Here is a 24,531-nt window from a genome sequence, read left to right as displayed (position 1 = left end):
TAGCATTCTAAATACAGGCTAGCTCTGCCCCCTTGCTAAATAAATGTCCCCTCTGGAATGCAGAACATTCCAGCAGAAGCCCTACAAATTCTTTCACTAGAGCTTCTCTGACAAATTTACGCCAGCACCAAGGATTACTTTGAACCAGCCCCCAGGGATTTCCATAGCTTCCTTCCTCATCTCCTACCATCCCGACATTCCTTTCTCCAACTAAACTCTCCCTCCAAAGCTCAAAACTCAACTCCCACTCTAACACGATTAGCCTGAAATGGAATTTATTTTATTATTATTATTTTTTTGTTGGTGGTGGTCCTGGAGCCTGAACTCTGGGCCTGGGCGCTGTCCCTCAGCTCTTCAGCTCAAGGGTAGCACTCTACCACTTGAGCCACAACCCTACTTCTGGTTTTCTGGTGGTTTATTGGAGACAAGAGTCTTACGGATGTTCCTGACTGGGTTGGCTTTGAACCATGATCCTCAGCTCTCAGCCTCCTGAGTAGCTAGGATTACAGACGTGAGCCAACATCAGGTCTTAGGAAAATATCTTCTTCTGGGGCTTCATCTTCTTTTTCCTCATCCTTCTCCTCCTCCTCCTTCTCTTTTGCCAGTCCTGGGGCTTGAACTCAGGGCCTGGGCACTATCCCTGAGCTACTTTGGCTCAAGGCTAGCTCTCTACCACGTGAGCCACAGCGCCACTTCCAGCTTTTTCTGTGTATGTGGTACTGAGGAATGGAACTCAGGACTTCAAGCATGATAGGCAATCACTTTACCACTAAGCCACCTTCCCAGCCCTTTTTTTTGCTTTTAATTTTTGAGCATCAGCCAGGAAGTCCCACCTCCCCTATTATCTTCCACTGTGGTTCAAATGGTGGAGCACTAGCTTTGAGCGAAAAAGGCTCAGGGACAATGAGTGTTCAGGCATAACCATCACCAAAAAAACTCAAGGCTAGCATTCTACCACTTGGAGCCACAGCGCTACTTCCAGTTTTCTGGTGGTTTATTGGAAGAGTCTCATGGACTTCCTTCCTGGGCTGGCTTTGAACTGAGATCCTCAGATCTCAGCCTCCTCAGTAGATAGGATTACAGAGCCACCAGCGTCCATCTTGGATTGGTTCTTAAATGGAACAGGGCCTAGGACAAGTGTGTCCTTAGGCCCAAGTCTTTGAAGAGAGGGGTGATGGTTGCGATCTCTAGCTGGAAGGCAGTTTCCTATTATTATTATTATTATTATTATTTTCCAGTCCTGGGGCTTGAACTCAGGGTCTGGGCACTGTCCCTGAGCTTCTTCTGCTCAATACTAGCACTGTACCATTTGAGCCACAGTGGTACTTCCAGCTTTTTCTGTTTATGCGGTACTGAGGAATAGAATCCAGCACTTCATACATGCTAGGCAAGCACTCTACCACTAAGCCACCTTCCAAGCCTCTGTTCTCTCTTTCAAGGTGTGGCTCTGTGGTAGAGCACCAGCCAAGAGCCAAAGCACGAATGTAAGTCCCTGACTGAGTTTGAGTTCCAGAATGGGAGCACCACGCACACACACGCACACACACACACACACGCGCACACACACACACACACACACACACACACACACACACACACACACACACACACACACAGAGCTTTGAGCTACCTGGAGAACTGAGCATTCCTGTGTTCTCAGTAGTGGGCTGGGGAGAATGTTAGTGGTATGAATGAAGACCAAGCCTTTGAATTGTATCTTGAAGGCAGTGCGTTCAGAAAAAGCTTCTGAGAAAATATCTCTTCTCCTCCTTCCTCCTTCCTTCCTTCCTTCCTTCCTCCTGGTCTGATTTCTGCCTTGAGATGGTGAGGTGGAAGGTTAAGGATTTTCTTCCTCTTTCTCCGTACTCCTGAGCCGACTGGCCACCAGAGGGCGCCCGGGAACCAGGATAATATTCTTTGGGAGAGACTCCAGGTGAGCTGCTAAGAGTTATAGAGAGACTAAGCCAGAAACCAAATGGGCCCCCAATTTGGTTTGTTTTCTGTTTTCAGAACTGTTTTCCCCTCCTTTTCTTTTATTGCTAGTAATGAGCTTGCTCAGCTTGCTTGGCTGGTACTTTACTTGGGTATTTACCTCTATTTTTGCCTTTTTGCTGGCTATTTTGGAGATGGAGTCTTGAGGACTATTTTTTTGCCCAGGGCAGTTTCAAACCACCATCTTCTGGATCTCAGCCTCCTGAGTAGCTAGGATTATAGGCTTGAGCCACTGGTTCCTGGCTTCAGAGCCCTTTGCAAGATGGGGCATGCTCAGACACAAGAACATCAAAGCTAGCTTATTCATCTCTGCTGGCATTTATCTAATAAGGATTAGGCACATTTTTGCCTCTGTAAGACATAAGGAGGCCGGTGCCAGTGTGGCTCACGCCTGTAATCCTAGCTACTCAAGAGACTGAGATCCAAGGATCACAGTTCAAAATCAGTGTGGGCAGGAAAGCTTGAGAGACTCTTATCTCCAATGAACCACCAAAAAGCTAAAAGTGGGGCTGTGGTTCAAGTGGCAGAGTGTTAGCCTTGAGTGAAAAAATTCAAGGATAGCTCCCAGGTCCTGATTTCAAGCCCTACCAGAACTGGCATCAAAAGAGAGAGGGGGCGGGGGGAAGAAGGGAAAGAGTTCCCAAATTTACTCTTTGAATTAGCAAAACCAGAATAGAGAGAAAACTTCATGTGGAAGAGCTTGGAAATTTCAGAGGTCTGGGCTGGGAAGGTGGCTTAGTGGTAGAGTGCTTGCCTAGCATGCATGAAGCCCTGGGTTCCATTCCTCAGTACCACACACACACACACACACACACACACACACACAAAGAAAAACCCAGAGGGTTCCATTCCTCAGTACCACACACACACACACACACACACACACACACACACACACACACACAGAGAAAAACCCAGAAGTGGCAGAGGGTTCCATTCCTCAGTACCACACACACACACACACACACACACACACACACACACACACACACACACACACACACACACAGAAAAACCCAGAAGTGGCACAGTGTCTCAAGTGGTAGAGTGCTAACCTTGAGCAAAAGAAGCTCAGGGACAGTGCCTAGACCCTGAGTTCATGCCCCAGGACTGGCAAAAAATTAAAAATCAAAGATCCTTCTAGCTTATCACTGCTCTCCACCCTTTCAATATACTTAGCAAAGAGGAAACACTTCTGGGATTGGGGGTGGGGGGAGGGCTAAGAAGAAGTGGGGAGCCGGGCAGGCCAGGCTTTGAGGTGTCATAATCCTGTCCAGGCCTGTCTCAATCCTTGGGCCTTAGTAGGAGCCATTGCTCCTGGGGCTGACCTCCTATCCTGGCTGAGGTAAAAGCCTCTTGTACAATCTGCCACCGCTGCTGAACAAATTGCCCACATTGGGCAAGGTGCTGTGTGGGAGGGAGGCGGAGGGTGGGGGCTGGAGCTGACCCTCCCCCTTTTGGCCTCTCTGAGCAGTGCCCGTCCCAGAGCGAACTGGAGCTGGGCCTCTGCACATCTTTCGAGTCTGAGGTCCACGACTCCGAGGCCTGCTCCAGGACTCTGCGTGCATTCTGTAGGAAATGGGTAGAGCTGAGGAGAAAACCCAACCCAAGGGGTTGATCGTGAGCAAACAGGTTCCTTTTGTGTAACATTCCTCCAAGCCTTGAATGAGCTGTGAATGCTGGGGCTCTAGGCCACAAGGCGGATGTGGCCTCTGTCCTGAATGAGGAGCCTTTTTCACAAGAATCTTGCCAGACCACTGTTCTATGTGGAACGGTGAACAGCCCTATATGCATGGCTGGGGAGGAGGAAAGAGGAATTGACTCCCCACTCAACCCCCAGTTCCCCATCCCATCACCCTCAGGCTGTTTTGAGGTTTCCTGAGCACAACCCGAGCCTCCTTCCCTTATACACATTCAAGATGGCCTGGCTGGGGTCTGGTAGGGTCTTCAGAGGAGAATTAGATTGGTTCTTTTTTATTTTTCCAGTCCTGGGGCTTGAACTCAGGGTCTGGGCACTGTCCCTGAGCTTCTTTTTGCTCAAGGCTAGCACTCTACCACTTGAGCCACAGCTCCACTTCTGGCTTTTTCTGTGTATGTGGTACTGAGGAATCGAACCTAGGGCTTCATGCATACTAGGCAAGCGCTCTACCACTAAGCCACCTTCCCAGTCCTAACTGGGAACATCCTAATTGGTTGTTCTTTTTGTTTGGGGGCAGGGCTTGAACTCAGGACCTCTTTCTTCAGTTGACCCTTTTGCCTGGACGCTGTCCCAGTGCTCTTTTTTGCTCAAGGCTAGCACTCTACCACTTGAGCCACAGCACCATTTCCATTTATTTTTTATTTTTGTGGTCGGTCGTGGGGCTTGAACTCTGGGCCTGGGCGCTGTCCCTCAGCTCTTCAGCTCAAGACGCCTGCTCTACCACTTGAGCTACAGCGCCACTTCCAGTTTTCTGGTGGTTTATTGGAGATAGGAGCCTCACAGTCTTTCCTGCCCGGGCTGGCTTTGAACCTCGATCCTCAGATCTCAGCCTCCTGAGTAGCTAGGATTACAGGCGTGAGCCACCAGCACCCGGCCACTTCCATTTTTTAAAAAATTGTTGATCATAATGGGCCTGAGCCTTGTCCTTGAGCTTTTATGCTCAAGGCTAGATAGACCTCTACCACTTTGAGTCACACTGCCACTCCTGGGTTTCTGGTCATTATTTGGAGATAAGTGTCTCATGGATTTTTTTTCCTGCCCAGGCTGGCTTTGAACCTGGATCCTTATCAATTGCAGCCTCCTGAGTAGCTGGGATTACAGGCATGAGTCACTGACACCTGGCCCAGCTGGACACTTCTGAGTTCTGACTCAGAACACACAGGTACTTGACTAGATTCAGCCAGGACATAGTTGGTGTGAGATTCATGGTGAGTCCGGCTAACTTGGTTATGGAAGGGCCCCGGGGCAGCTCAGGACTTTCCTCACCTCTACATCTCCAGAGAACTAAAGATGGACCTCAATTCTGATCAGCTGTTCTAGGGGGTAGTTCATTTTGGGTACTGAAGGTTCTAGGAGCCTGAAGATCTCTCCTCTCTACCTAATGCCCTACGCAGCTTCCTCCATTTTAGGGAACAGTGGACATTTCCTGTGGGTGGGCCAAGGATGAGATGGAAGGCCTGGGCCTGCTCCTTCCTATACACTAAGAATGAATGAATGATTGATTGTGATGGATTGTGCTAGCCCTGGGGCTTGAACTCAGGGCTTAGGCACTGTCCCTGAGCTGCTTTTGCTAAAGGCTGGAGCTCTACCACTTGAATCACTTGTTCCACTTGTGGCTTTTCAGTGGTTCATTGGAGATAAGAGTCATCTGGATTTTCCTGCCCAGGCTGGCTTTGAATTGGGATCCTCACATCCCAGCCTCCTGAGTAGCTAGGATGACAGGCACGAATCATTGGTGCCTGTTTGCCTAGGATAGATCTAGAATAACAGGACTTTTTTAATTTTCTCCTTCCTTCCATTCCTTTCACTTTGTGTGTGTGTGTGTGTGTGTGTGTGTGTGTTGTGTGTGTGTGTGTCCATTGTAGGGCTTAAACTCTGAGCCTGGGCGCTGTCCTTCAGCTCTTCAGCTCAAGGCAAGCGCTCTACCGCTTGAACCAAAGCACCACTTCCAGCTTTTTCTGTTTATGTGTTGCTGAGGAATCGAACCCAGCGCCTTATGCATGCAAGGCAAGCACTCTACCACTGAGCCACCTTCCCAGCCCCTCTTTCTTTCTTTGACAGTCTTTTTGTGGTTTATTTTCTCCCTTTATTTATTTTTTGGTTGGTCATGGGGCTTGAACTCAGGGCCTAGGCTCTGTCCCTGAGCTTTTTTTTTGTTAGTGCTCTACTACTTTGAGCCACAGTGCCACTTGCAATTTTTCTGGTGGTTCATTGGAGATAAAAGTCTCATGGACTTTCCTGCCCCAGCTGGCTTTGAACCCCGATCCTCAGACCTCAGCCTCCTGAGTAGCTAGGATTACAGGCGTGAGCACCAGTGCCCCAGCCTATGTTTGTTTTTATTCCATTACTCCGTGTGTGTGTGTGTGTGTGTGTGTGTGTGTGTGTGTGTGTAGGGGGAGGGGCTGGGACTTAAACTCAGGGCCCTGTCCCTGTCCCTTAGCTTTATCCCTCAGGGCAAATGATCTGTCACTTAAGCCATAGCTCCACTTCTGGCTTTCTGGTGGTTCATTGGCCCAACCAATGTCCTCCATCAAGGGGCTCCAGCTGTGTTATCCAGGCTGGGACTTGAACTCAGGGCCTGGGCACTGTCCCTGAGCTGCTTTTGCTCAAGGCTAGTGCTCTGCCACTTGAGCCATAGCACCACTTCCAGCTTTTTCTGTATATGGTACTGAGGAATTGAACTCGGCTTCATGCATGCTAGGCAAGCACTTACTGCTAAGCCACGTTCCTAGCACCCAGTCTTGAAGTGAGGAAAGTAAAGGAATCTGCAGAGCCCTAGGCTTGATGTCCTTTGGATGATCTCTTCTCTAGCTGCTAGAAAGGGACTGATGTGAGCCAGGCGCTGGTGGCTCACGCCTGTCATCCTAGCTACTCAGGAGGCTGAGATCTGAGCATCATGGTTCAAAGCCAGCCTGGGCAGGAAAGTCCATGAGACTCTGATCTCCAAGGAACCACCAGAAAACTGGAAGTGGCACTGTGGCTCAAAGTAGTAGAGTGCTCACCTGGAGCAAAAGAGCTCAGGGACAGCGCCCAGGCCCTGAGTTCAAGCCCCACAACCTACTGGGGGTGGGGGTGGGGAGGAATGAGAGAGAGAGACAGAGAGCATGAGAGATTGAGGTGCAAGACTCGCTTGACCAAGAGGTCATTGGAGCAACGCTTGGATGTGAAACAGGCTTGCGCAGAAGCCCACTTCTCCTTCCTCCTCCCGGGGCCAAGTGTACAATCAGTGGCAATCGTTCAGGTGTTTACCCTCCACCATATCCTGTCCAAGCCCTCCAGGGTTGCACAGCATCTGAAACCAAGATTTCTCCCAGGCCTCATGGCCAGTACACAGAGAATCTAGCACTCAAATATGCCTTGTGGACTTTTAGACCTGTCATTACCTTAACCCATCTTTTCTTTTCTTTTTTTTTTTTTTTTTTTTTTTTTTTGTCGGTTGTAGGGCTTGAACTTGGGGCCTGGGCGCTGCCCCTGAGCTCTTCAAGCTCAAGGTGAGCTCCATACCACTTGAGTCACAGCGCCACTTCTGGTTTGCTGGTGGTTCATTGGACATAAGAGTCTCATGGACTTTTCTGCACAGGTTAACTTCGAACTGTGATCCTCAGATTTCAGCCTCCTGAGTAGCTAGGATAACAGGCATGAGCCACCAGCATCTGTCTTCTTCTTCCTCCTCCTTTCTTCTTTCTTCTCCTTCTTTATGTGGTACCAAGGAATTGAACCCAAGGCCTCATGCATGCTAGCCAAGCACTCTACCACTAAGCCACATCTCCAGCCCCCCCCCCTTTTTTTTTCCAGGCCTGGGGTTTGAACTCAGGACCTGGGCTCTGTCCCTAAGCCTCTCTGTAAACAAGATTAGTGCTCTACCACTTGAGCCACAGTGCCACTTCTGCTTTTTCTGATTCACTGAGGAATCAAACCCAGGGTTTCATGCATGCTAGCCAAGCACTCTTTAAAATGCTGATCCTGGGGAGCTGTGAAGGTGGCTCAGTGGTTCAGTGCTTGCCTTCCAAGCAGGAGGCCCTGGGTTCGATTCCTCAGCACCGCCTAAGCAGAAAAAGCTGGAAGTTGGCGCCGTGGCTCAAGTGGTAGAAAACTCACCTTGAGCTGAAGAGCTGAAGGTCAGTGTCCAGGCCCAGAGTTCAGGCCCCACGACCGGCAAAAACATAAAAAATGCTGATCCTGGGGCTTGAACTCATGGCCTGGGTGCTGTTCCTAAGTGTTTGTGCTCAATGCTAGTGATCTAACACAAGCCATAGCTCCACTTCTGGCTTTTTTGGTGGTTAGAGATAAGAGATTCCCAGATTTTCCTGCTTGGGCTGCCTTGAACCTCAACCCTCAGATCTCAGCCTCCTGAGTATCTAGGATTACAGTGAGCCACTGGTACTTGGTTTTTAACTGGGTTCTTGCTCTTCCTTTCAACCCACCTGTGTTAGCCTACCTAGTGTCTTACCTAGAACTCTGGGCAAAGTTGTTTTGAGATCCTAAGTCATTTTGAGAGAGGGGCAGGAAGTGGCTATGTTTATAGCAGCCTGGCAGTTAGGAATTTGTGGGGAAGGCCTAATGCCAGCCAGGGGGTGCGTGGGATCCTGTGGGCAGGTTTGAAGCAACTCCTGGGCAGTGATGTGAAGGGTGGACTGTGGTGGACTGGGAGGAGCCTAGAACCTAAGGAATGTGAAGTCTGGAGGTGGTGATGGAATTTCACATAGGAGGAAAGGTCTCAGGCTGCCTGCAGGTGGCGCTCAAGGTCAGTGAGGATTGTCCTAGGAGGAAAAGGGAGCAGGTAGGTGGTTATTTTTATTTTTTGTTTTCTTTTTTTGTGCCAATCTTGGGGCTTGGGGCTTCTTTTGTTCAAGGCTAGTGCTCTACCACTCACGCCACAGTGCCACTTCTGGCTACTTCTGTGTATGTGGTACTGAGAAATGGAACCCAGGGCTTCAGGCATGCTTGGCAAGCACTCTACCACTAAGCCACCTTCCCAGCCCAAGTCGGTGAGACTCATCTCCAATAATTTACTCAGAAAAAGACAGAAGTGGCGCTGTGGCTCAAGTGGTAGAGGGCTAGCCTTAAGCAAACGAAACTCAGGGACAGAGCCCAAGGCCTGAGTTCAAGCCCCAGGACTGACAAAAACAAATAACAACAAAAAAGAATCTCATGGACTTTCCTGCTGGGGACATTTTTGTGTATGTCTGTGTGCCAGTCTTGGGGTTTGAACTCAGGGCCCTGGTGCTGTCCTTTAGTTTTTTGTTTTTCTGTTTGGTCATGGGGCTTGAACTCTGGGCCTAGCTCAGCTCAGGGAGAGTGCTCTACCACTTGAGCCACAGTGCCAGTTTTTTGGTGGCTTATTGGAGATAAGAGTCTCATAGACTTTTCTGCCTGGGCTGGCTCTGAACCACCATCCTCAGATCTAAGCCTCCTGAGTAGCTAGGATTACAGGCGTGAGCCACAGGTGCCTGGCTTTCCTGAGCTTCTTTTGCCCAAGGAAGGCTAGCACTCTACCACTGGAACCACTTCCGGCTCTTTCTGTGTATGTGGTACTAAGGAATCGAACCCAGGGCTTCGTGCATGCTAGGCAAGCACTCTACCACTAAGCCACCTTCCCAGCTACCCCATTACATGTTAACTGACTGTCCACTGAAGGTCTGGAAGTATCTGGAACCAGAGATTTTGCAGTGCATACTAGATCCACACCCAGATCCACAAGGGGTAGGATACAAGATGGAGGAGGCCTTGTGTGTCTCTTTCTGTCTTGGGGGGATCCTCTTGAGCAATCCCTGCTTCCACCACTTCTAGAGGAGTCAAGGCCAGCCATCCCAGGAAGCTGGAGCAATCATTTCTTCAAGTCTCTCATGAGGCAACCCCAGGGGCTGAGGCAAACCTCAGCTGGCTGGTGGCCAAGGCTGGAGATGGCCTAGAAAGGCCATTGAGTGAGCTTTTGCATCCGGCTCAGGCTGGGCATAAAGGAGGCTGCTGTAGGCTCTGGGGGGAGGCATTCGTGAGGACCATGCATGCTCAGAGGGAAGGCCTCTTCCTGGGGCAGTGGGCATTGGTGCTGATCTTGCTTATGCCTCCAGCCTTTGCTCAGAGTCTCAGCTACCAGGAAGCGGTGCTCCGGGCTGTGGACAGCTTCAACCAGAGGTCACTGGATACCAATGCCTACCGCCTTCTGGCCCTGGACTCCCAGCCCCAAGGGGTAAGCAGCTCACGCCAACCTTAGCCATACCTGGCCGCAGTGTGCACCTGCCCAGATCGTCTTTCCTTCCTTTCTTCCTTTGTCTTCCTTCTTTCTTCCTTTTGCCAGTCCTGCGGCTTGAACTCAGGGCCTGGGCGCTGTCCCCGAGCTGCTTTTGCTCAAGGAGAGCGCTCTACCACTTGAGCCACAGTGCCACTTCCAGTTTTCTGGTGGTTTATTGGAGATAAGAGTCTCATGGACTTTTCTGCCTGGGCTGGCTTTGAACCACGATCCTCAGATCTCAGCCTCCTGAGTAGCTAGGATGACAGGTGTGAGTTACCATCACCCAGCTGCTGCTGCTTTCCTCCTCCTCCTCTTCTTTTTCTTCTTCCTCCTCCTTCTTTTCTCTTACCTCCTCCTCCTCCTTTTTTTGGAGGGTGTCTTTCAGACAGTCTTCCTAGGAGCTGGGTCCCCTCCTTGACAGCTTTCAGCCTTAGACTCTACACACACACATACACACAAAGTGGCAGAGTGCACACACAGGGTGTAAGGAGTCTCACGGTCTCTCCCGCCCGGGCTGGCTTTGAATTGTGATCCTCAGATCTCAGCCTCCTGAGTAGCTAGGATTACAGGCGTGAGCCACCAGCGCCCGGCTTCCATGAGACTCTTTATCTCCGGAAGTGGTGCTGTGACTCAAGTGGTAGAGTGCTAGCCTTGAGCTGAAGAGCTGAGGGACAGCGCCCAGGCCCAGAGTTCAAGCCCCACGACCACCACTACCACCACCAAAAAGAATCTCATAGACTTTGCTGCCCTGCCTGGCTTTGAACTGCTGAGTAGCTAGGATGACAGGGGCGAGCCACCAGGCCAAAAGGCTGTTTTCTTGTTGAGATCAGAGAAACTGATGACAGAAAAGTTAGAAGGGACCTGAACTGGGGCTGCCCCATTCGTTCCCCTTGATCAGGAGGAAGACCCAGATAGCCCAAAGCCTGTGAGCTTTACCATGAAGGAGACAGTGTGTCCCAAGGGATCAAAGCAGGCCCTGGAGCAGTGTGACTTCAAGGAGAATGGGGTAAGGCTGGAGAGGGCTGTGGGGAAGGAGTGGAAGGGGGGACATTTCCATCTACTGGGGTGTGGTATGTCGGGGGAGGGGGGAAGAGTTATATCAAGGGAATTCCACTCTGACCTTGAAAGTTCCCTTTCCAGCTGGTGAGGCGGTGTGTGGGGACTGTCACTATGGACCAGGGCAGTGACTCTGACCTCGACTGTAATTTGATGGTGAGCAGGGGTCCGGATGCAGGGGGTGGGGCATAGATCATCTTATGGACCAATCAGGTCCTTCCCAACCCAAGACTGAGAGAGAGGGGAGAGGAGAGGGGAGAAGAGGGAAGAGGGGAGAAGGGAGGGGAAGTGCGGGGAAGAGGGGAGGGAAGAGGGGAGCCTTCCTCACACCTGAGCTCCCCCTCCCTCAGTCTGAACTCTATCTGCAGTGCTGAGTCTAATAAAAGCGGTGACTCTCCAAGTTTGGCCTTAACTTGGAACTTGTAAGATACATAGACTCTCTTGAGTCCACAGACTTACTGATTAACACTGGGACCTAGCAAGGTTTTCTTTTTGTTGTTGGTGTTGTTTGTTTTTGCTGGTCCTGAGGGTATATATATATATATATATATATATATATATATATATATATATATATATATTTATTTATTGTGATCAAGGCTAGCACTCTACCACTTTGAGCTACAGCACCACTTCTAGTTTTCTGGTGGTCCATTGGAGGTAAAGTTTCACAGATTTTCCTGCCTGGGCTAGCTTCGAACCATGTTCCTCAAATCTCAGCCTCCTGAGTAGCTGGGATTATAGGCATGAGCTACTGGTGCATGGCATACAGTGTGTATTTTAATAAACCTTTTTGGAGATTCTGACTTCTGCTGAAGGCTGAGAGCACTGACTTTTTTTTGTTGGTCATGGGGCTTAAACTCTGGGCCTGGGCGCTGTCCCTCAGCTCTTCAGCTCAAGGTGAGTGCTCTACCACTTGAGCCACAGCACCACTTCTGGTTCTCTGAGTGGTTTAATGGAGATGAGAGTCTCAAAGACTTTCCTGCTCAGGCTGGCTTTGAACTGAGATCGTCAGATCTCAACCTCCTGAGTAGCTAGGATGACAGGTATGAGCCACCCGCACCCAGCATTAAATGCTTTTTTTTGGTCAGTCGTGGGGCTTGAACTCTGGGCCAGGGCATTTTCCCTGAGCTCTTCAGCTCAAGGTGAGCACTCTACCACTTGAGCCACAGCGCTCAGGACAGCACTGACTTGAGTAGCCAAGAGGCTGGGAATGTAGTTTAGTTGTACAGTGCTTGCTTAGCATGGATGAAGTCCTGGGTTCGATTCCTCAGTACCTCATACACAGAAAAAGCCACGACGGGCGCCATGATTCAAGTGGTAGGGCACCTGGCCTTGAGCGAAACAAGCTCAGGGACAGTGCCCAGGCCCTGAGTTCAAGCCCCAGGACTGGCAAAAAAAAAAAAAAAAAAAAATCAGTGAGTTCTCAGGAAGCTAGGGAACTCCTTGCCCATTATAGGCCTCAGTTTTAGCATTTTTAAATTGGGAATATAGCTGTAACCATGCACCCCAGCCAGGGGTTGACCTGGGGTGTCACACCTCCTAGTGTAACTAGAAGAAGAGGTTTAGCTGGGGAGAGATCTTGAATTGATCCTGAATCTAGCCCTACCAAGTGCCTATTTCTTCCTGGTATACAGCCTCAACCTGTCCACAAAATCTCCAGGCTGGGTAAATTTCTCCGAGAAGGTGGGAAGAAGATTGGTAAAAAGCTTAAGAAACTTGGCCAGAAAATCAAGGATTTTTTTCACAAGTTTGCACCCAAGGGAGAGCCTCCGGAGCCTTAGGGTATACGCAGCCTCGACTCTGAAAAATAAATATTGTGAAAGTAATGGCTCCAGATCTCTGTCTCGCTTATCTTTTTTTTTTTGTTGGTGGTTATGGGGCTTGAACTCTGGTGGGCCTGGGTGTTGTCCCTGCACTCTTCAGCTCAAGGTGAGCACTCTACCACTTGAGCCACAGCGCCACATTTGGTTTTCTAGTGGTTTACTGGAGAGCAGAGTCTCACGGACTTTTCTGCCCGGGCTGACTTGGAACCATGATCCTCAGATCTCAGCCTCCTGAGTAGCTAGGATGACAAGCATGAGCCACAGATGCCCGGCTGTCTCATTCATCTTTGCCTCCCTTCTTTCTCACGGCGATGGAATCTTTATTTACTTTTTTGTCAGTCATGGGGCTTGAATTCTGGGCCTGGGGTGCTATCCCCGAGCTTTGTTGCTAAAAGCAAGCTCTCTACCACTTGATCAACAGTTCCACTTCCAGTTTCTTTGGTGATTAATTGGAGATGAGTCTCACACACTTGCCTGCTGGATCTGGCTTTGAACCACGATCTGCAGATCTCAGCCTAAGTAGTTAGGATTATAGAAGTATGCATAGCTATATATATATATTATATATATATATATATATATATATTTTTTTTTTTTTTTTTTTTTTTTTTTTGGTTGGTTGTGGGGCTTGAACTCTGGGGCCTGGCCGCTCTCCCTGAGCTCTTCAGTTCAAGGCTACAGTTCTAGCACTTGAGCCACAGCAACACTTCTGGCTTTTTCTGTGTATGTGGTGCTGAGGAACTGAATCCAGGGCTTCAACATGCTAGAGAAGCACTCTACCACTGAGCCACCTTCCCAACCCTCCCCCGACCTTTCTGTTTTCTGCCATGAGTTGAACCACCAGGAAATCTTCACAGGAAGCCAAACAGACAGATATTGGTACTATGCTTTTAAATCTGATTTTAAGAAATATGAACCAAAGCCGGGCACTGGTGGGATCTGGAGATTGCGATTTGAAGCCAGCCTGGGCAGAAAAGTCCTGGAAAGACTCTTGTCCAATTCAAAAACTGGAAGTGGTGCTGTGGCTCAAGTTGTAGAGTGCTAGCCTTGAGCAAAAGAAGCTCAGGGACAGTGCCCAGGCCCTGAGTTCAAACCCCAGGACTGACAAAAAAAAAAAAAAAAAAAGTACTTTAAACTTGGAGGATTCATTAGGACACTTGAGTTTATTAGGAAAACAGGCCAAAATACAACTCATAGAAATACAGCCTTGTCTAGACAAGACCATGAAGCAAGCTCCCTTTTGAGAAAGGAGGGATAGTTCTCAGCAAAAGGAAGAATCACCATCCTTCTTCACGCCCCAGGAACATTCTAGAGAAGAGGTAGACCGCGAGAGGCTTAAGAGTAGGCAGTGATGAGCTAGACCCTCTGGTAGATTAGTAGCGCCCAGCATGGATGGCACCATGATCTTGGCTTTTCTAGTCTTGGAAGAATGCTTTGGACTTGGGAGGGCTGTGGGAAAAGGCTTTTTAGAGCGCGACAAGTCTCAGGCTGGTCCTAGGAATCCTGCATCAGTGGCACAGGGCCTACCTCCCTCTGCACTGGAGCGCAGCCGCGGCTCCTCCTCCTCATACCAACGTGCTTCGCTGAACTCCGGGAAGAAGGCCGCAATCTCTCTGCTGGCTGAAACTGCAGAGTCTGGGTATGGGGAGGTAAGACAGAGAAAGAGATTGGAAGGCTCAGGTAGGAAGATCCTATGTTTGAGGCTAGCCTGGCCAATACGGCTGGAGACCGTCTCAGATAGATACATACAAACATACAGAGACAAATTAAAAATAAACCTAGCTACTCAGGAGGCTGAGATCGGAGGATCCCAGCTCGAAGCCAGCCTAGGAAGGAAAGGCTATGAAACTCTTATCTCCAATGACCCACCAGAAAACTAGAAAGGGAGTAGTGGCTCAAAGTGGTAGAGTGGTAGCTTTGAGCAAAAGAACTCAAGAGACAAAGGCCAGGCCCTGAGTTCAAGCCCCACAACTGACAAAAAAAATAAAAATAGCAAATAAATAATGAGCTTTCTCTGGCTATATGGTTTATCAGATTTGGAAACCTGAGCCAGTAGCCCATACTTGTAATCCCAGCTATTCAGGAGGTAGAGATTAGTGAGAGGATAGTCTAGACAAAAAGATATCACCTAGTAGGGCGCCATGGTGGTTCATGCCTGTCGTCCTAGCTACTCAGGAGGCTGAGATCTGAGGATCACAGTTCAAAGCTAGCCCCAGGCAGGAAAGTCCGTGAGACTCTGATCTCCAATGAACCACCAGAAAACCGGAAGTGGCGCTGTGGCTCAAGTGGTAGAGCACTAGCCTTGAGCTGAAGAGCTCAGGAACAGCGCCCAGGCCCAGAGTTCAAGACCCATGACTGACAAAAAAAAAAAAAAATTAAAGGCAGAAATGTGAGAATTTATCTGAAAAATAACCTAAAGCAAAAAGTGCTAGGGGGGGTGTGGTGGCTTGAGAAAGTGCTTAGAAAGTACAAGAAGAAGAAAGGGAATACGAGAAGAGAAGGAAAAAGAAGAAAGGAAAGGAGAAGGAAAAGAAGGGACCCCTAGGCCCCATCAGTTGAGATGGCTACCAAGTACCATTATCATACATAGGAAGAAAGCTCATTGGAGGACTCTAGCTGTCAATCTTGCTATAGAGCCCACCCATCCACCTTATGACATCCATCCTTATCCTTGGCTGTGGTCAAACTGAGGTGGACTCACCGGAGCCGTGGGTGGTGTTGCGGGTATCAGTGAGGCCAAAACTCCCACGGATAGAATCTGGGGCTGTATAGCGTGCTCGAAACACTCTGGTGGGTCCCATCAGTGTCCTCCAGAGCTGGATGGCATCTTTGTGGGCGAGGATGTAGGCTCGGATTGGCCCACTGTGAATAAAACTACACATGAGGAATGTGGCCAGCCAGTCGTGGGTCCCAAGCTGTGGGCACTAGGCATCTAAGAGAGATTTGTTTTTTGTTTCCTTTCTGGAGGATACAGTACTGCCTCAAAACAAAAGTGATAGATGGGAGGGTCTGGGAGGGTGGCTCGGTGGTAGAGTGCTTGCTGAGCATGCATGAGGCCCTGAGTTCGATTCCTTAGTACCACATACACAGAAAAAGCCAGAAGTGGAGCTGTGGCTCAAGTGGTAGAGTGCTAGCCTTGAGCAAAAGCAGCTCAGGGACAGTGCCCAGGCCCTGAGTTTAAGCCCCAGGACTGGCAAACAACAACAACAAAAGTGATAGATGAAATTGCTAACTTTAAGCAAAAGAAGCTCAGTGACAGAGACCAGGCCCCAAGTTCAAGCCCAGGACCAGCAAAACAATTCAAAGCCAGGTGCTGGTGGCTCACTCCTGTCATCTGAGCTACTCAGGAGGTTGAGATCTGAGGATCATGGTTTGAAGCCAGCCAGGGCAGGAAAGTATGAGACTCTTATCTCCCACTACTCTGAAAAAGCAGAAAGTGAGGCTAGGGCTCTAGTGGTAGATCACTAGCCTTGAGCAAAAGAAGCTGAGGGACAGAGCCCAGACCCGAGATTCAAGCTCCAGGACTGGAAAGAGATTTTTTATTTAAATTAATTAATTAACTTATGGAGCCAAGGTGATCATCCACTTTGAAATGGATAAAGATGTTGGGACCAAAATTACCAGTACCTGGCCATGAACTCTACCAGCCGCTGATAGAAAAACCGCCCTGCAAAGAGAGAATATCTTTATCAAGATACTGCTGGGGGTAGGAGTGGGGGGATAGGGAAGGGGGAAGCCAGGGGGTGGGGGGAGAGGGAGGGAGAGGAGGACGGAGGGAAGATGGGAAGGGATGGGAAGGGGAAACAAAGGAGGAGGAGGCAACAATGCTTGATAAGAAATGTATTCATTGGGCTGGGAAGGTGGCTCAGTGGTAGAGAGCTTGCCTTGCATGCCTGAGGCCCTGGGTTCGATTCCTCAGTACCACATAAGCAAAAGGAAAAAAGCTGGAAGTGGCACTGTGGCTCAAGTGGTAGAGCGCTAGCCTTGAGCTGAAGAGCTGAGGCACAGGGCCCAGGCCCAGAGTTCAGGCCCCACAACTGGAAAAAAAAAAATAATTAAAAAAAAAAGAAAAAGAAATGTACTCATTACCTTGCCCATGTAATTGTAACCCTTCTAAGGTATTTTCACAATTAAAAAAAAAAAAGATACTGCTGCCCAGGAGAAAACTTTTTATACTTCTATCTCTTTAATTCCTAAAATATCTCCTTATCTCTAAAACAATAGTAAGCTGGGCGCTGGTGGCTCACACCTGTAATCTTAACTACTCAGGAGGCTGAGATCTCAGAATAGTGGTTCAAAGCCAGCCCGGGCAGGAAAGGCCATGAGATTCATCTCCAATAAACCACCAGAAAACTAGAAGTGGTGTTGTGGCTCAAGTGGTAAAGTGCTCACCTTGATCTGAAGAGTTGAGGGACAGAGCCCAGGCCCAGCATTCAAACCCCACTACAGACCCCCCCAAAAAAGAAAAAAAGCAAATAGTGCTTTAGAGAAAAACAAACAAACAAACAAAAAACCCAAGGACTTTGGAGCCTCACATTTCTCAGTCTGAATCCAGTCTCTGTTACTTACAACCTGTGTAGTTTTGGATAAATCCTAAACTTTTTAATTCGGTTTCTAAATCTGTGTACTGAGGATGTAACAATACGTACTTTTATTTCTGTTGCTTGTGGGTCTTGAACTCTGGGCCTGGGCACTGTCCTCACCTCTTCAGCTTAAGGCTAGTGCTTTACCACTTGAGCCACAGTGCCACTTCTGGTTTGACAGTGGTTTATTGGAGATAAGAGCCTCATAGGGGCTGGGAAGGTGGCTCAGTGGTAGAGCGCTTGCCTTGCATGCATGAGGCCCTGGGTTCGATTTCTCAGCACCACATAAGAAAAAAGAAAAAAGCCGGAAGTGGTGCTGTGGCTCAAGTGGTAGAGTACTAGCCTGAAGCTGAAGAGCTGAGGGACAGTGCCCAGGCCCAGAGTTCAGGCCCCACAACCGGACCCAAAAAAAAAAAAAAAAAAAGTCTCATAGACTTTCCTGCCCATGCTGGCTTTGAACCGAGATCCTCAGATCTCAGCCTCCTGAGTAGCTAGGATTATAGGCGTGAGCCACTGGTACCAGGGGGAAAATATTCTCTTACAAGCTTTTTAGGATTATGAAGCTTTCCATTCAGTGGACTATTGGTCTTACCTTCATGTTCTTGGTAAAACCTCTGGCAATCTTCCCTTTTCCATAATAGTTCTTTCATTCGTACAATCAGAAACTTGTTGTTCAGAATCTGCTGATGAATAGCCTGGACAAATACCACCCAAAGATAAAAATCAATTCAGATTAAGCTGGGGCACTGGTGGCTCAGGCCTGTCATCCTAGCTACTCAGGGGGCTGAGATCTGAGGATTACAGTTTCAAGCCAGCCCAGGCAGAAAAGTCCATGAGAATCATCTCCAATTAACTACTCAGAAAAAGCTGGAAGTGGTGCTGTGGCTCAAAGTGGTAGAGTGCTAGCCTTGAGCAAAAAAGCACAGGGACAGTGCTCAGGCCCTGAGTTCAAGTCCCAAGACCAACAAAAAAAATCCCCCAAATCTACTAATTTAGAATTTAAAACAAAACACCTGTGCTGACACAAAGAAGCCATGAGGAGCCTCATGAAGTTCAGATAGGTCATCCCATTAGTAAATATTATGATCTGGATCTTCAATGTTCTCCCAAACTCAAGCATTCAAGGCTAGGTCCTCAGATACAGGCATTCTTGGGAGGCAGTGGAAACTTTAGGAGCTAGGGCCTAGTTGAAGGAATTTGATGTTCATGGGGGTATGCCCTTCAAGGGGATAATATTAGGACCCTTAACTCTTTTTTTGTGCTGGGCTTTGGGCAAATGGAGGACAGGAAGTGCTGTTTTTGCTCCTCCATTCTCCAACTTGCTGCCTGCTCCTTTTTGTCCCAGTACTGGGGCTTGAACTCAAGGACTGGGTGATATCCTTTAACTTTTTCTACTCAAGGCTAGCGCTCTACCACTTGAACCACAGTTCTACTTCCAGCCTTTTGCTGGCTCATTGGAGGTTGGCTTTGAACTATGATGTTCTTATCTCAGTCTTTTGACTAGCCAGGGCTATGGGCATGAGTCACCAGTTCCCCACATTTGTATTTGTGTGTGTGTGTGTTGATCATGGGACTTGAACTGTGGGCCTGGGCACTGTCCCTGAGCTTTTTCATTCAAGGCAAGTACTTGACCACTTGGAGCCACAGTGCCACTTCTGGTTCTCTGGTGATTGCAGATAAGAGTCTCAAGGACGTTCCTACCCAGGCCGATCCTCAGATCTCAGCCTCCTGAGTAGCTAGGCATGAGTCAGTAGTGCCTGGATGGGACTCAAGTTCTTACCTCCAGAATCAGTGGATGAGCAACTACATCAGGTTTGAGCAAAGCCAGCGTGAGCTGGAGAGCCCGGGGGCTTCGCAAGACGGTGCTCATGTCACTTCCTGCTATTAGAGAGCTGCATTAGGGATCTGTAAGGTCTGCACCTGGATGGCGAGCAGACTCCACCCTCCTCGCAGCAAAGTCTCCACCCAGTACCTGCGTTACCTAGGCAACTGGGACACCTGGAAGAGGTCACATCTGAATTTGATGTGGCCACACCTTTCCCCACCCATACCCTACATAAGGGCTAGCCCAGGCCCAGACTCCCCCTCTTTTTTTACTCTCTCTGTTCATTTCTAGCTCTTGCTGCTCTCTTTCTCTCTCTCTTTCCCAGCCACGTGGAGTGCCAACCTTGCCTGGTCCCAGCAGGTCTACCCCTTACCTGAATACCACGTGAGTGCTACTGTTCTTACCCCTCTCTCTGCTCTTTTCTCTCTCTTTCCTCTCTTCCCAGCTCTCTCTCATTCCCAGGCCTTTCCCAGCCACGTGGAGTGCCAACCTTGCCTGGTCCCAGCAGGTCTACCCCTTACCTGAATACCACGTGAGTGCTACTGTTCTTACCCCTCTCTCTGCTCTTTTCTCTCTCTTTCCTCTCTTCCCAGCTCTCTCTCATTCCCAGGCCTTTCCCAGCCACGTGGAGTGCCACCCTTGCCTGGTCCAAGCAGGTCTACTGAATAAACCTACCCCTTATCTGAATACCATGTGCGTGCTGGTGCAGTTCTTACTCGGCCACCTCTTTTTAAAAACCTAACATAAATGGTGCCGTGACTCGGATAAAGGCTTAAAGTCAGGATAGCTGGGATTTCTCTGTTTTTTTCCTCTTTTTTTTTTTTTGTTCTTCCCTTTTTGCTCTGAGGAATACCCGCAGTTCTGACGGCCTTTTGCGAACCAGTCTGTCTGCGGCGGAATCAACGCATCGTTACCATTGCTGCCTTCACATCCACACTTCTCTACTCTGGTGAGTGAAACTACTCTACGGCTCTCTGTCACTCAGTCTCTGTCCAGACGTGGCGCCACGCCAGAGAGCTCCTACGGCCTTTAGCTGAAAGGCCGGTCACCTCTGAAGCCGAGGACGCTTGGCTTTGGGGGCTTGGCCATTTCTCTCTAGAGGGCTCTGGGCGAAGTCGGGACGCCGCTTCTGCCTCGTTAGCTCTCCTTCACTCACCAGACTGACTCTACTCATTTAATGGGGTGCTACGAATCACGCCTGAGCCGTGAAACCCCTTTGAAATGTCTCCCGCGCTCCCTGGAAAGCCAGAGAGCCTCATTTTTATGCCATTCTCAGAAGCACAGTTTTTGCTACTGCAATGGTAAATGGTCAGAAGTTTAATTTCAGGCTCTTTGCTCTCTCTGCCATTCATGGGCAACTTTCTACCCTTTTTTTCTACAACTTTTTGGCTTGTGCCTTGAAGAGTGCGACGCAGGCTGGGTCCCAGGGACCCCCCTCTAGGTTCCCTCTCAAAGGCTAGCCAATGTAGGCTTAATCTATTCAGGCTTTCTTTGCATTCTTTCAGAAATTCGCCATCTTGAATCCGCCATCTTGGCCACGTGGTGGGTTAAGGGTTTGGCCCCATCTGACCCTTAACCTTCCACTAAGTTTACTACTCCATCTATTCTAAGGTGCCTTGCTAACAAGTTGCTCTTTTCACAGGCCCTAGTAACTGAGGCCCAACCATCTGATGTGCTTTGTTAGCAAAGATGTCTAAATGTTGTCAAAATTTTAGGTTTTGAGTTTTGCCTTTTTTGTTTTGTGTTGTGTATTCTACTACTGACTACATGGTTCTAAAATACTGGGCATATCTATGCTAAAATTTTCATCACATCTAATGAGTTTTGTCATTTCAGAATATTTGTTGGCAATTCTTGATAAGAACCAGGTAAGCTCTACTTATTCTACTTGATCTCCTTGTTGCTTTAATTGAAAATAATAAAGGGCTTTTGTGGCAAAGATTTCAGTTCAAAGCCATCTCGGGCTAAAAAATCCCTAAGACTCTGTCTCCCAGCTAAACTCTGCAAGTGATACTATAACTCAGTGTGGCAGAGTGCTAGCCTTGAGCAGAAGTGCTCAGGGACAGTGCCCAGGCCTTGAGTTCAAACCTCCTTGAATACTAGTGGTACTATAACTCAAAGTGGTTCAGTGCTAGCCTTGAGCAGAAGCGCTCAGGAACAGTGCCCAGGCCTTGAGTTCAAATCTTGAATACCAACTGGGACAAGCCATCCCAGCAACGAGCACCTAGACTCAGCCAGTCTAGGGAACAAGGGAACGTGGAAAGGAGTAAGAGGAGATGATGTCACATCAGCTACTTTGTGCCTGCCCTTTCAAAATTAACCTGAGCCGGGAGGTCAGTAGAAGTAAGAAGCCTGCCCATCCAATGTCTATACCTGTCTACCTATTAACTGAACAGGAATTTATATTCTTGCCTTTGTCACCTGAATTCTCTACCTAGTCGCCAGATGTCAGAAGTAACTAGGGACATTTCTACCAACATTTTCAGCCCCAAGTCCTTCCTCTTGCCATTTATTTGCTCTCTAGTATTTTTTTCCAGCCCCTCAATGCTCATGAGACTTCTCCAGATTTCATCTAAGGACTCACGCCACCAAGGGACAGCTGCTGCTCACTGCCTTCTCTGGGAGGAGACCAAATTCCAGCCTTTTACCCCTATTGTCGACGCCCCTTGTCAGCAGGAAGTAGCCAGAGAGAATCCTCGCCCTATTTCATGATTATTAAAAGGCTGGAATGTAAGGTCTGCACCTGGATGGCGAGCAGACTCCACCCTCCTCGCAGCAAAGTCTCCACCCAGTACCTGCGTTACCTAGGCAACTGGGACACCTGGAAGAGGTCACATCTGAATTTGATGTGGCCACACCTTTCCCCACCCATACCCTACATAAGGGCTAGCCCAGGCCCAGACTCCCCCTCTTTTTTTACTCTCTCTGTTCATTTCTAGCTCTTGCTGCTCTCTTTCTCTCTCTCTTTCCCAGCCACGTGGAGTGCCAACCTTGCCTGGTCCCAGCAGGTCTACCCCTTACCTGAATACCACGTGAGTGCTACTGTTCTTACCCCTCTCTCTGCTCTTTTCTCTCTCTTTCCTCTCTTCCCAGCTCTCTCTCATTCCCAGGCCTTTCCCAGCCACGTGGAGTGCCAACCTTGCCTGGTCCCAGCAGGTCTACCCCTTACCTGAATACCACGTGAGTGCTACTGTTCTTACCCCTCTCTCTGCTCTTTTCTCTCTCTTTCCTCTCTTCCCAGCTCTCTCTCATTCCCAGGCCTTTCCCAGCCACGTGGAGTGCCACCCTTGCCTGGTCCAAGCAGGTCTACTGAATAAACCTACCCCTTATCTGAATACCATGTGCGTGCTGGTGCTGTTCTTACTCGGTTACCTCTTTTTAAAAACCTAACAGGATCCACCAGTGATGGATTCACCCCTCCCTCCTCTGGAAGCCCAGGAGACTCAGCAACCCAGCCAGCGCCCTCCCTCCTGACACTAACCAAACACCTGATACTTACACTTCACAGTGACATGCATTATTATTTGCTTATTAGCACTCAAGGGAGTAGGAGCAGGGACTTCCAGCCTAACCAGGGTACAATGACTGATTCCGTGTGTGTGTGTGTGTGTGTGTGTGTGTACTAGGCTTTGGACTCATGGCCTAGGCACTAATCCACTAATCCCTTTGCATTTTCCTTCAAGGGTGGCACTTCTACCACTTCTCTTTCTTGTATGTGCAGCCTCTAGTTACCTCCTACTCAGATAATTTCTCAGCTGGACCCTGGTGGCTCACATCTGTCATCCTAGCCACTCAGGAGGCTGAGATGTGAGGCTCACAGTTCAAAGCCTGTCCAGGCAGGAAAAGCCACAAGACCCTTTTGTCCAATGAACCACCAGAAAACTGGAAGTAGAGCCGTAGCTCAAAGTGGTAGAGCACTCGCCTTGAGCAAAAAAGAAATCAGGGACAGCACCCAGGCCCTGAGCCCATGACCACCACCACCACCACCACCACCAATAATAATAATTTCTCTGAGCTCCTATGCTACCTCTAAGGGACTTGAACTCAAAGCCCAGCTTCGAGAACACAGAGATCGTTTTCACTCATTCTAGGCTTGGTGCCATGTGCAAGGTGTGCCCCACCCACAGCTGACACTCATTAATATCTGAACTTGTTCTAATTATTCCAAGCCCAGAAGGCTAGGGAGTCATCGACCAGGATCCAGGGCCTTTTCTTTTTTTCCAATATCAGGTTACCTGGGCTCTAGGTTTACAAAATGTCAAGGTGTGAAATTGGGCTCAGTGTATATGCTCCACTTAAAGGTGATCCCATCAGCAAATTATACTGTGTGTGTGTGTGTGTGTGTGTGTGTGTGTGTGTGTGTTTGCACACGCCGGCCCTGAGGCTTGAAGCCAGGACCCAGGCCTTGTCCCTGGATCTGTTTTTTTTTTTCACTCAAGGCTAGTTGGTGCTCTACTGGAACCATAGCTCCACTTCTACATTTTATTATTTACTCATTCATTCATTCGTTCATTCATCCTGTGATTCAAATGGGGAGGAAGAGTCTCCCAGACCTTCTTGCCCAGGCTGGTTTCGAACCGGGATCCTCAGCCTCCTGCCTGAGAGATACACGAGAGCCACGGGGCCCCATGACAAGCTGCCTAGGCATTTTCCCCACAAGCTGCTCCACCTTCGCCCATCCCCGCGCACCTCTAACCCTCCCCCCAGGGGCGCCCTCCCCGAGCCCCACAACCACCATAGCTTCCCGGGCCTCACCGGGCTCTTCCCTGCGGCGGCGCCGGGCCGTCAGGCACTGCGCTAGGTAGCCCGGTGAAGTCCTTCCGGTCCTTCAGGCGTTCGGCCGGGCAGCCCAGATACGGGAGTCGTGGGGCGGGTTCTTGAGCGGTTGCTTAGCAGCCGTGTGAGGCCGGAAGTCGGAAGTGGTAGTGGACAGCGCGGGGAGCGAGACCGGAAGTCAAGTGAGACGGAAGGTGCGTCAACTCCGCTGGGTTAGAGCGCGTTAACTTTAGAGCGCCCCTACTTTAATATTATTTGTGGTTTTAGTTATGTATTTTCTTCATGTTGTTTTTGGTCGGTCGTGGGGCTTGAACTCTGGGCCTGGGCACTGTCCCTCAGCTCTTCAGCTCAAGGCGAGCGCTCTACCCCTTGAGCCACAGCGCCACTTCCGGTTTTCTGGTGGTTCATTGGATATAAGAGTCTCACGGACTTTCCTGCCCAGGCTGGCTTTGAACCGTGATCCTCAGCTCTCAGCCTCCTGAGTAGCTAGGATGACAGGCGTGAGCCACTAGTGCCTGGCTGGATTCTAACTCTTGATATGA

The 24,531-nt window shown here is 49.2% G+C and overlaps 3 protein-coding genes across 10 annotated transcripts in view; 2 read left to right on the top strand and 1 right to left on the bottom strand.

The window, feature by feature from the left end:
- The first annotated feature begins 9,556 nt into the window (after positions 1-9,556).
- Positions 9,557-12,810, top strand: Camp (cathelicidin antimicrobial peptide). The gene is made up of 4 exons (XM_070017664.1): positions 9,557-9,881; positions 10,822-10,929; positions 11,064-11,135; positions 12,617-12,810. Exons 1-4 carry the CDS (start codon positions 9,693-9,695, stop codon positions 12,761-12,763), a joined length of 516 nt encoding a protein of 171 aa, XP_069873765.1. The 5' UTR covers positions 9,557-9,692; the 3' UTR covers positions 12,764-12,810.
- Positions 12,811-13,949: 1,139 nt separating this feature from the next.
- On the bottom strand, positions 13,950-24,074 carry Nme6 (NME/NM23 nucleoside diphosphate kinase 6). 4 transcript variants are annotated; one of them, XM_070017444.1, is made up of 7 exons: positions 23,969-24,074; positions 19,169-19,266; positions 17,981-18,083; positions 16,433-16,472; positions 15,507-15,667; positions 14,333-14,440; positions 13,950-14,113 (listed from the first exon to the last, which is right to left on the bottom strand). In XM_070017444.1, exons 2-7 carry the CDS (start codon positions 19,256-19,258, stop codon positions 14,067-14,069), a joined length of 549 nt encoding a protein of 182 aa, XP_069873545.1. In that variant the 5' UTR covers positions 19,259-19,266; positions 23,969-24,074; the 3' UTR covers positions 13,950-14,066. The 4 variants fall into 4 exon arrangements, with proteins under 4 accessions (XP_069873545.1, XP_069873546.1, XP_069873547.1 ...); XM_070017445.1 differs by having other exon boundaries at positions 19,169-19,269; positions 23,969-24,063; XM_070017446.1 differs by having other exon boundaries at positions 13,950-14,440; positions 23,969-24,073.
- Positions 24,075-24,146: 72 nt separating this feature from the next.
- Fbxw12 (F-box and WD repeat domain containing 12) overlaps positions 24,147-24,531 on the top strand; it is a 30,250-nt gene continuing 29,865 nt past the window's right edge. For 3 of the 5 annotated variants that reach the window (XM_070017651.1, XM_070017647.1, XM_070017650.1), the window contains exon 1: positions 24,147-24,183. The gene's annotated coding sequence lies outside the window, so the exon portion shown is untranslated. The remainder of the gene's footprint in view (positions 24,184-24,531) is intronic. The other 2 variants (XM_070017649.1, XM_070017648.1) reach the window with 1 other exon arrangement.

This window comes from Dipodomys merriami, unplaced genomic scaffold (genome assembly GCF_024711535.1).
Source record: "Dipodomys merriami isolate MVZ:Mamm:240054 unplaced genomic scaffold, mDipMer1.0.p SCAF_125, whole genome shotgun sequence".
NCBI lineage: Eukaryota > Metazoa > Chordata > Mammalia > Rodentia > Heteromyidae > Dipodomys > Dipodomys merriami.
Note: the sequence above shows the minus strand (reverse complement) of the source record. Positions and strands in the feature narration are given on the sequence as shown.

What these genes read in the sequence shown, in the direction of transcription:
- Camp (XM_070017664.1), top strand. Translation starts at nt 9,693, where the DNA reads ATGCATGCTCAGAGGGAAGGCCTCTTCCTGGGGCAGTGGGCATTGGTG. An exon ending in TGGACTCCCAGCCCCAAGGG is followed by an intron (nt 9,882 to 10,821) that starts GTAAGCAGCTCA and finishes CCCCTTGATCAG; the next exon opens with GAGGAAGACCCAGATAGCCC. An exon ending in GTGACTTCAAGGAGAATGGG is followed by an intron (nt 10,930 to 11,063) that starts GTAAGGCTGGAG and finishes TTCCCTTTCCAG; the next exon opens with CTGGTGAGGCGGTGTGTGGG.
- Nme6 (XM_070017444.1), bottom strand. Translation starts at nt 19,258, where the DNA reads ATGAGCACCGTCTTGCGAAGCCCCCGGGCTCTCCAGCTCACGCTGGCT. An exon ending in CTGGTAGAGTTCATGGCCAG is followed by an intron (nt 15,668 to 16,432) that starts GTACTGGTAATT and finishes TTTTATTCACAG; the next exon opens with TGGGCCAATCCGAGCCTACA. An exon ending in CAACACCACCCACGGCTCCG is followed by an intron (nt 14,441 to 15,506) that starts GTGAGTCCACCT and finishes CCCCATACCCAG; the next exon opens with ACTCTGCAGTTTCAGCCAGC.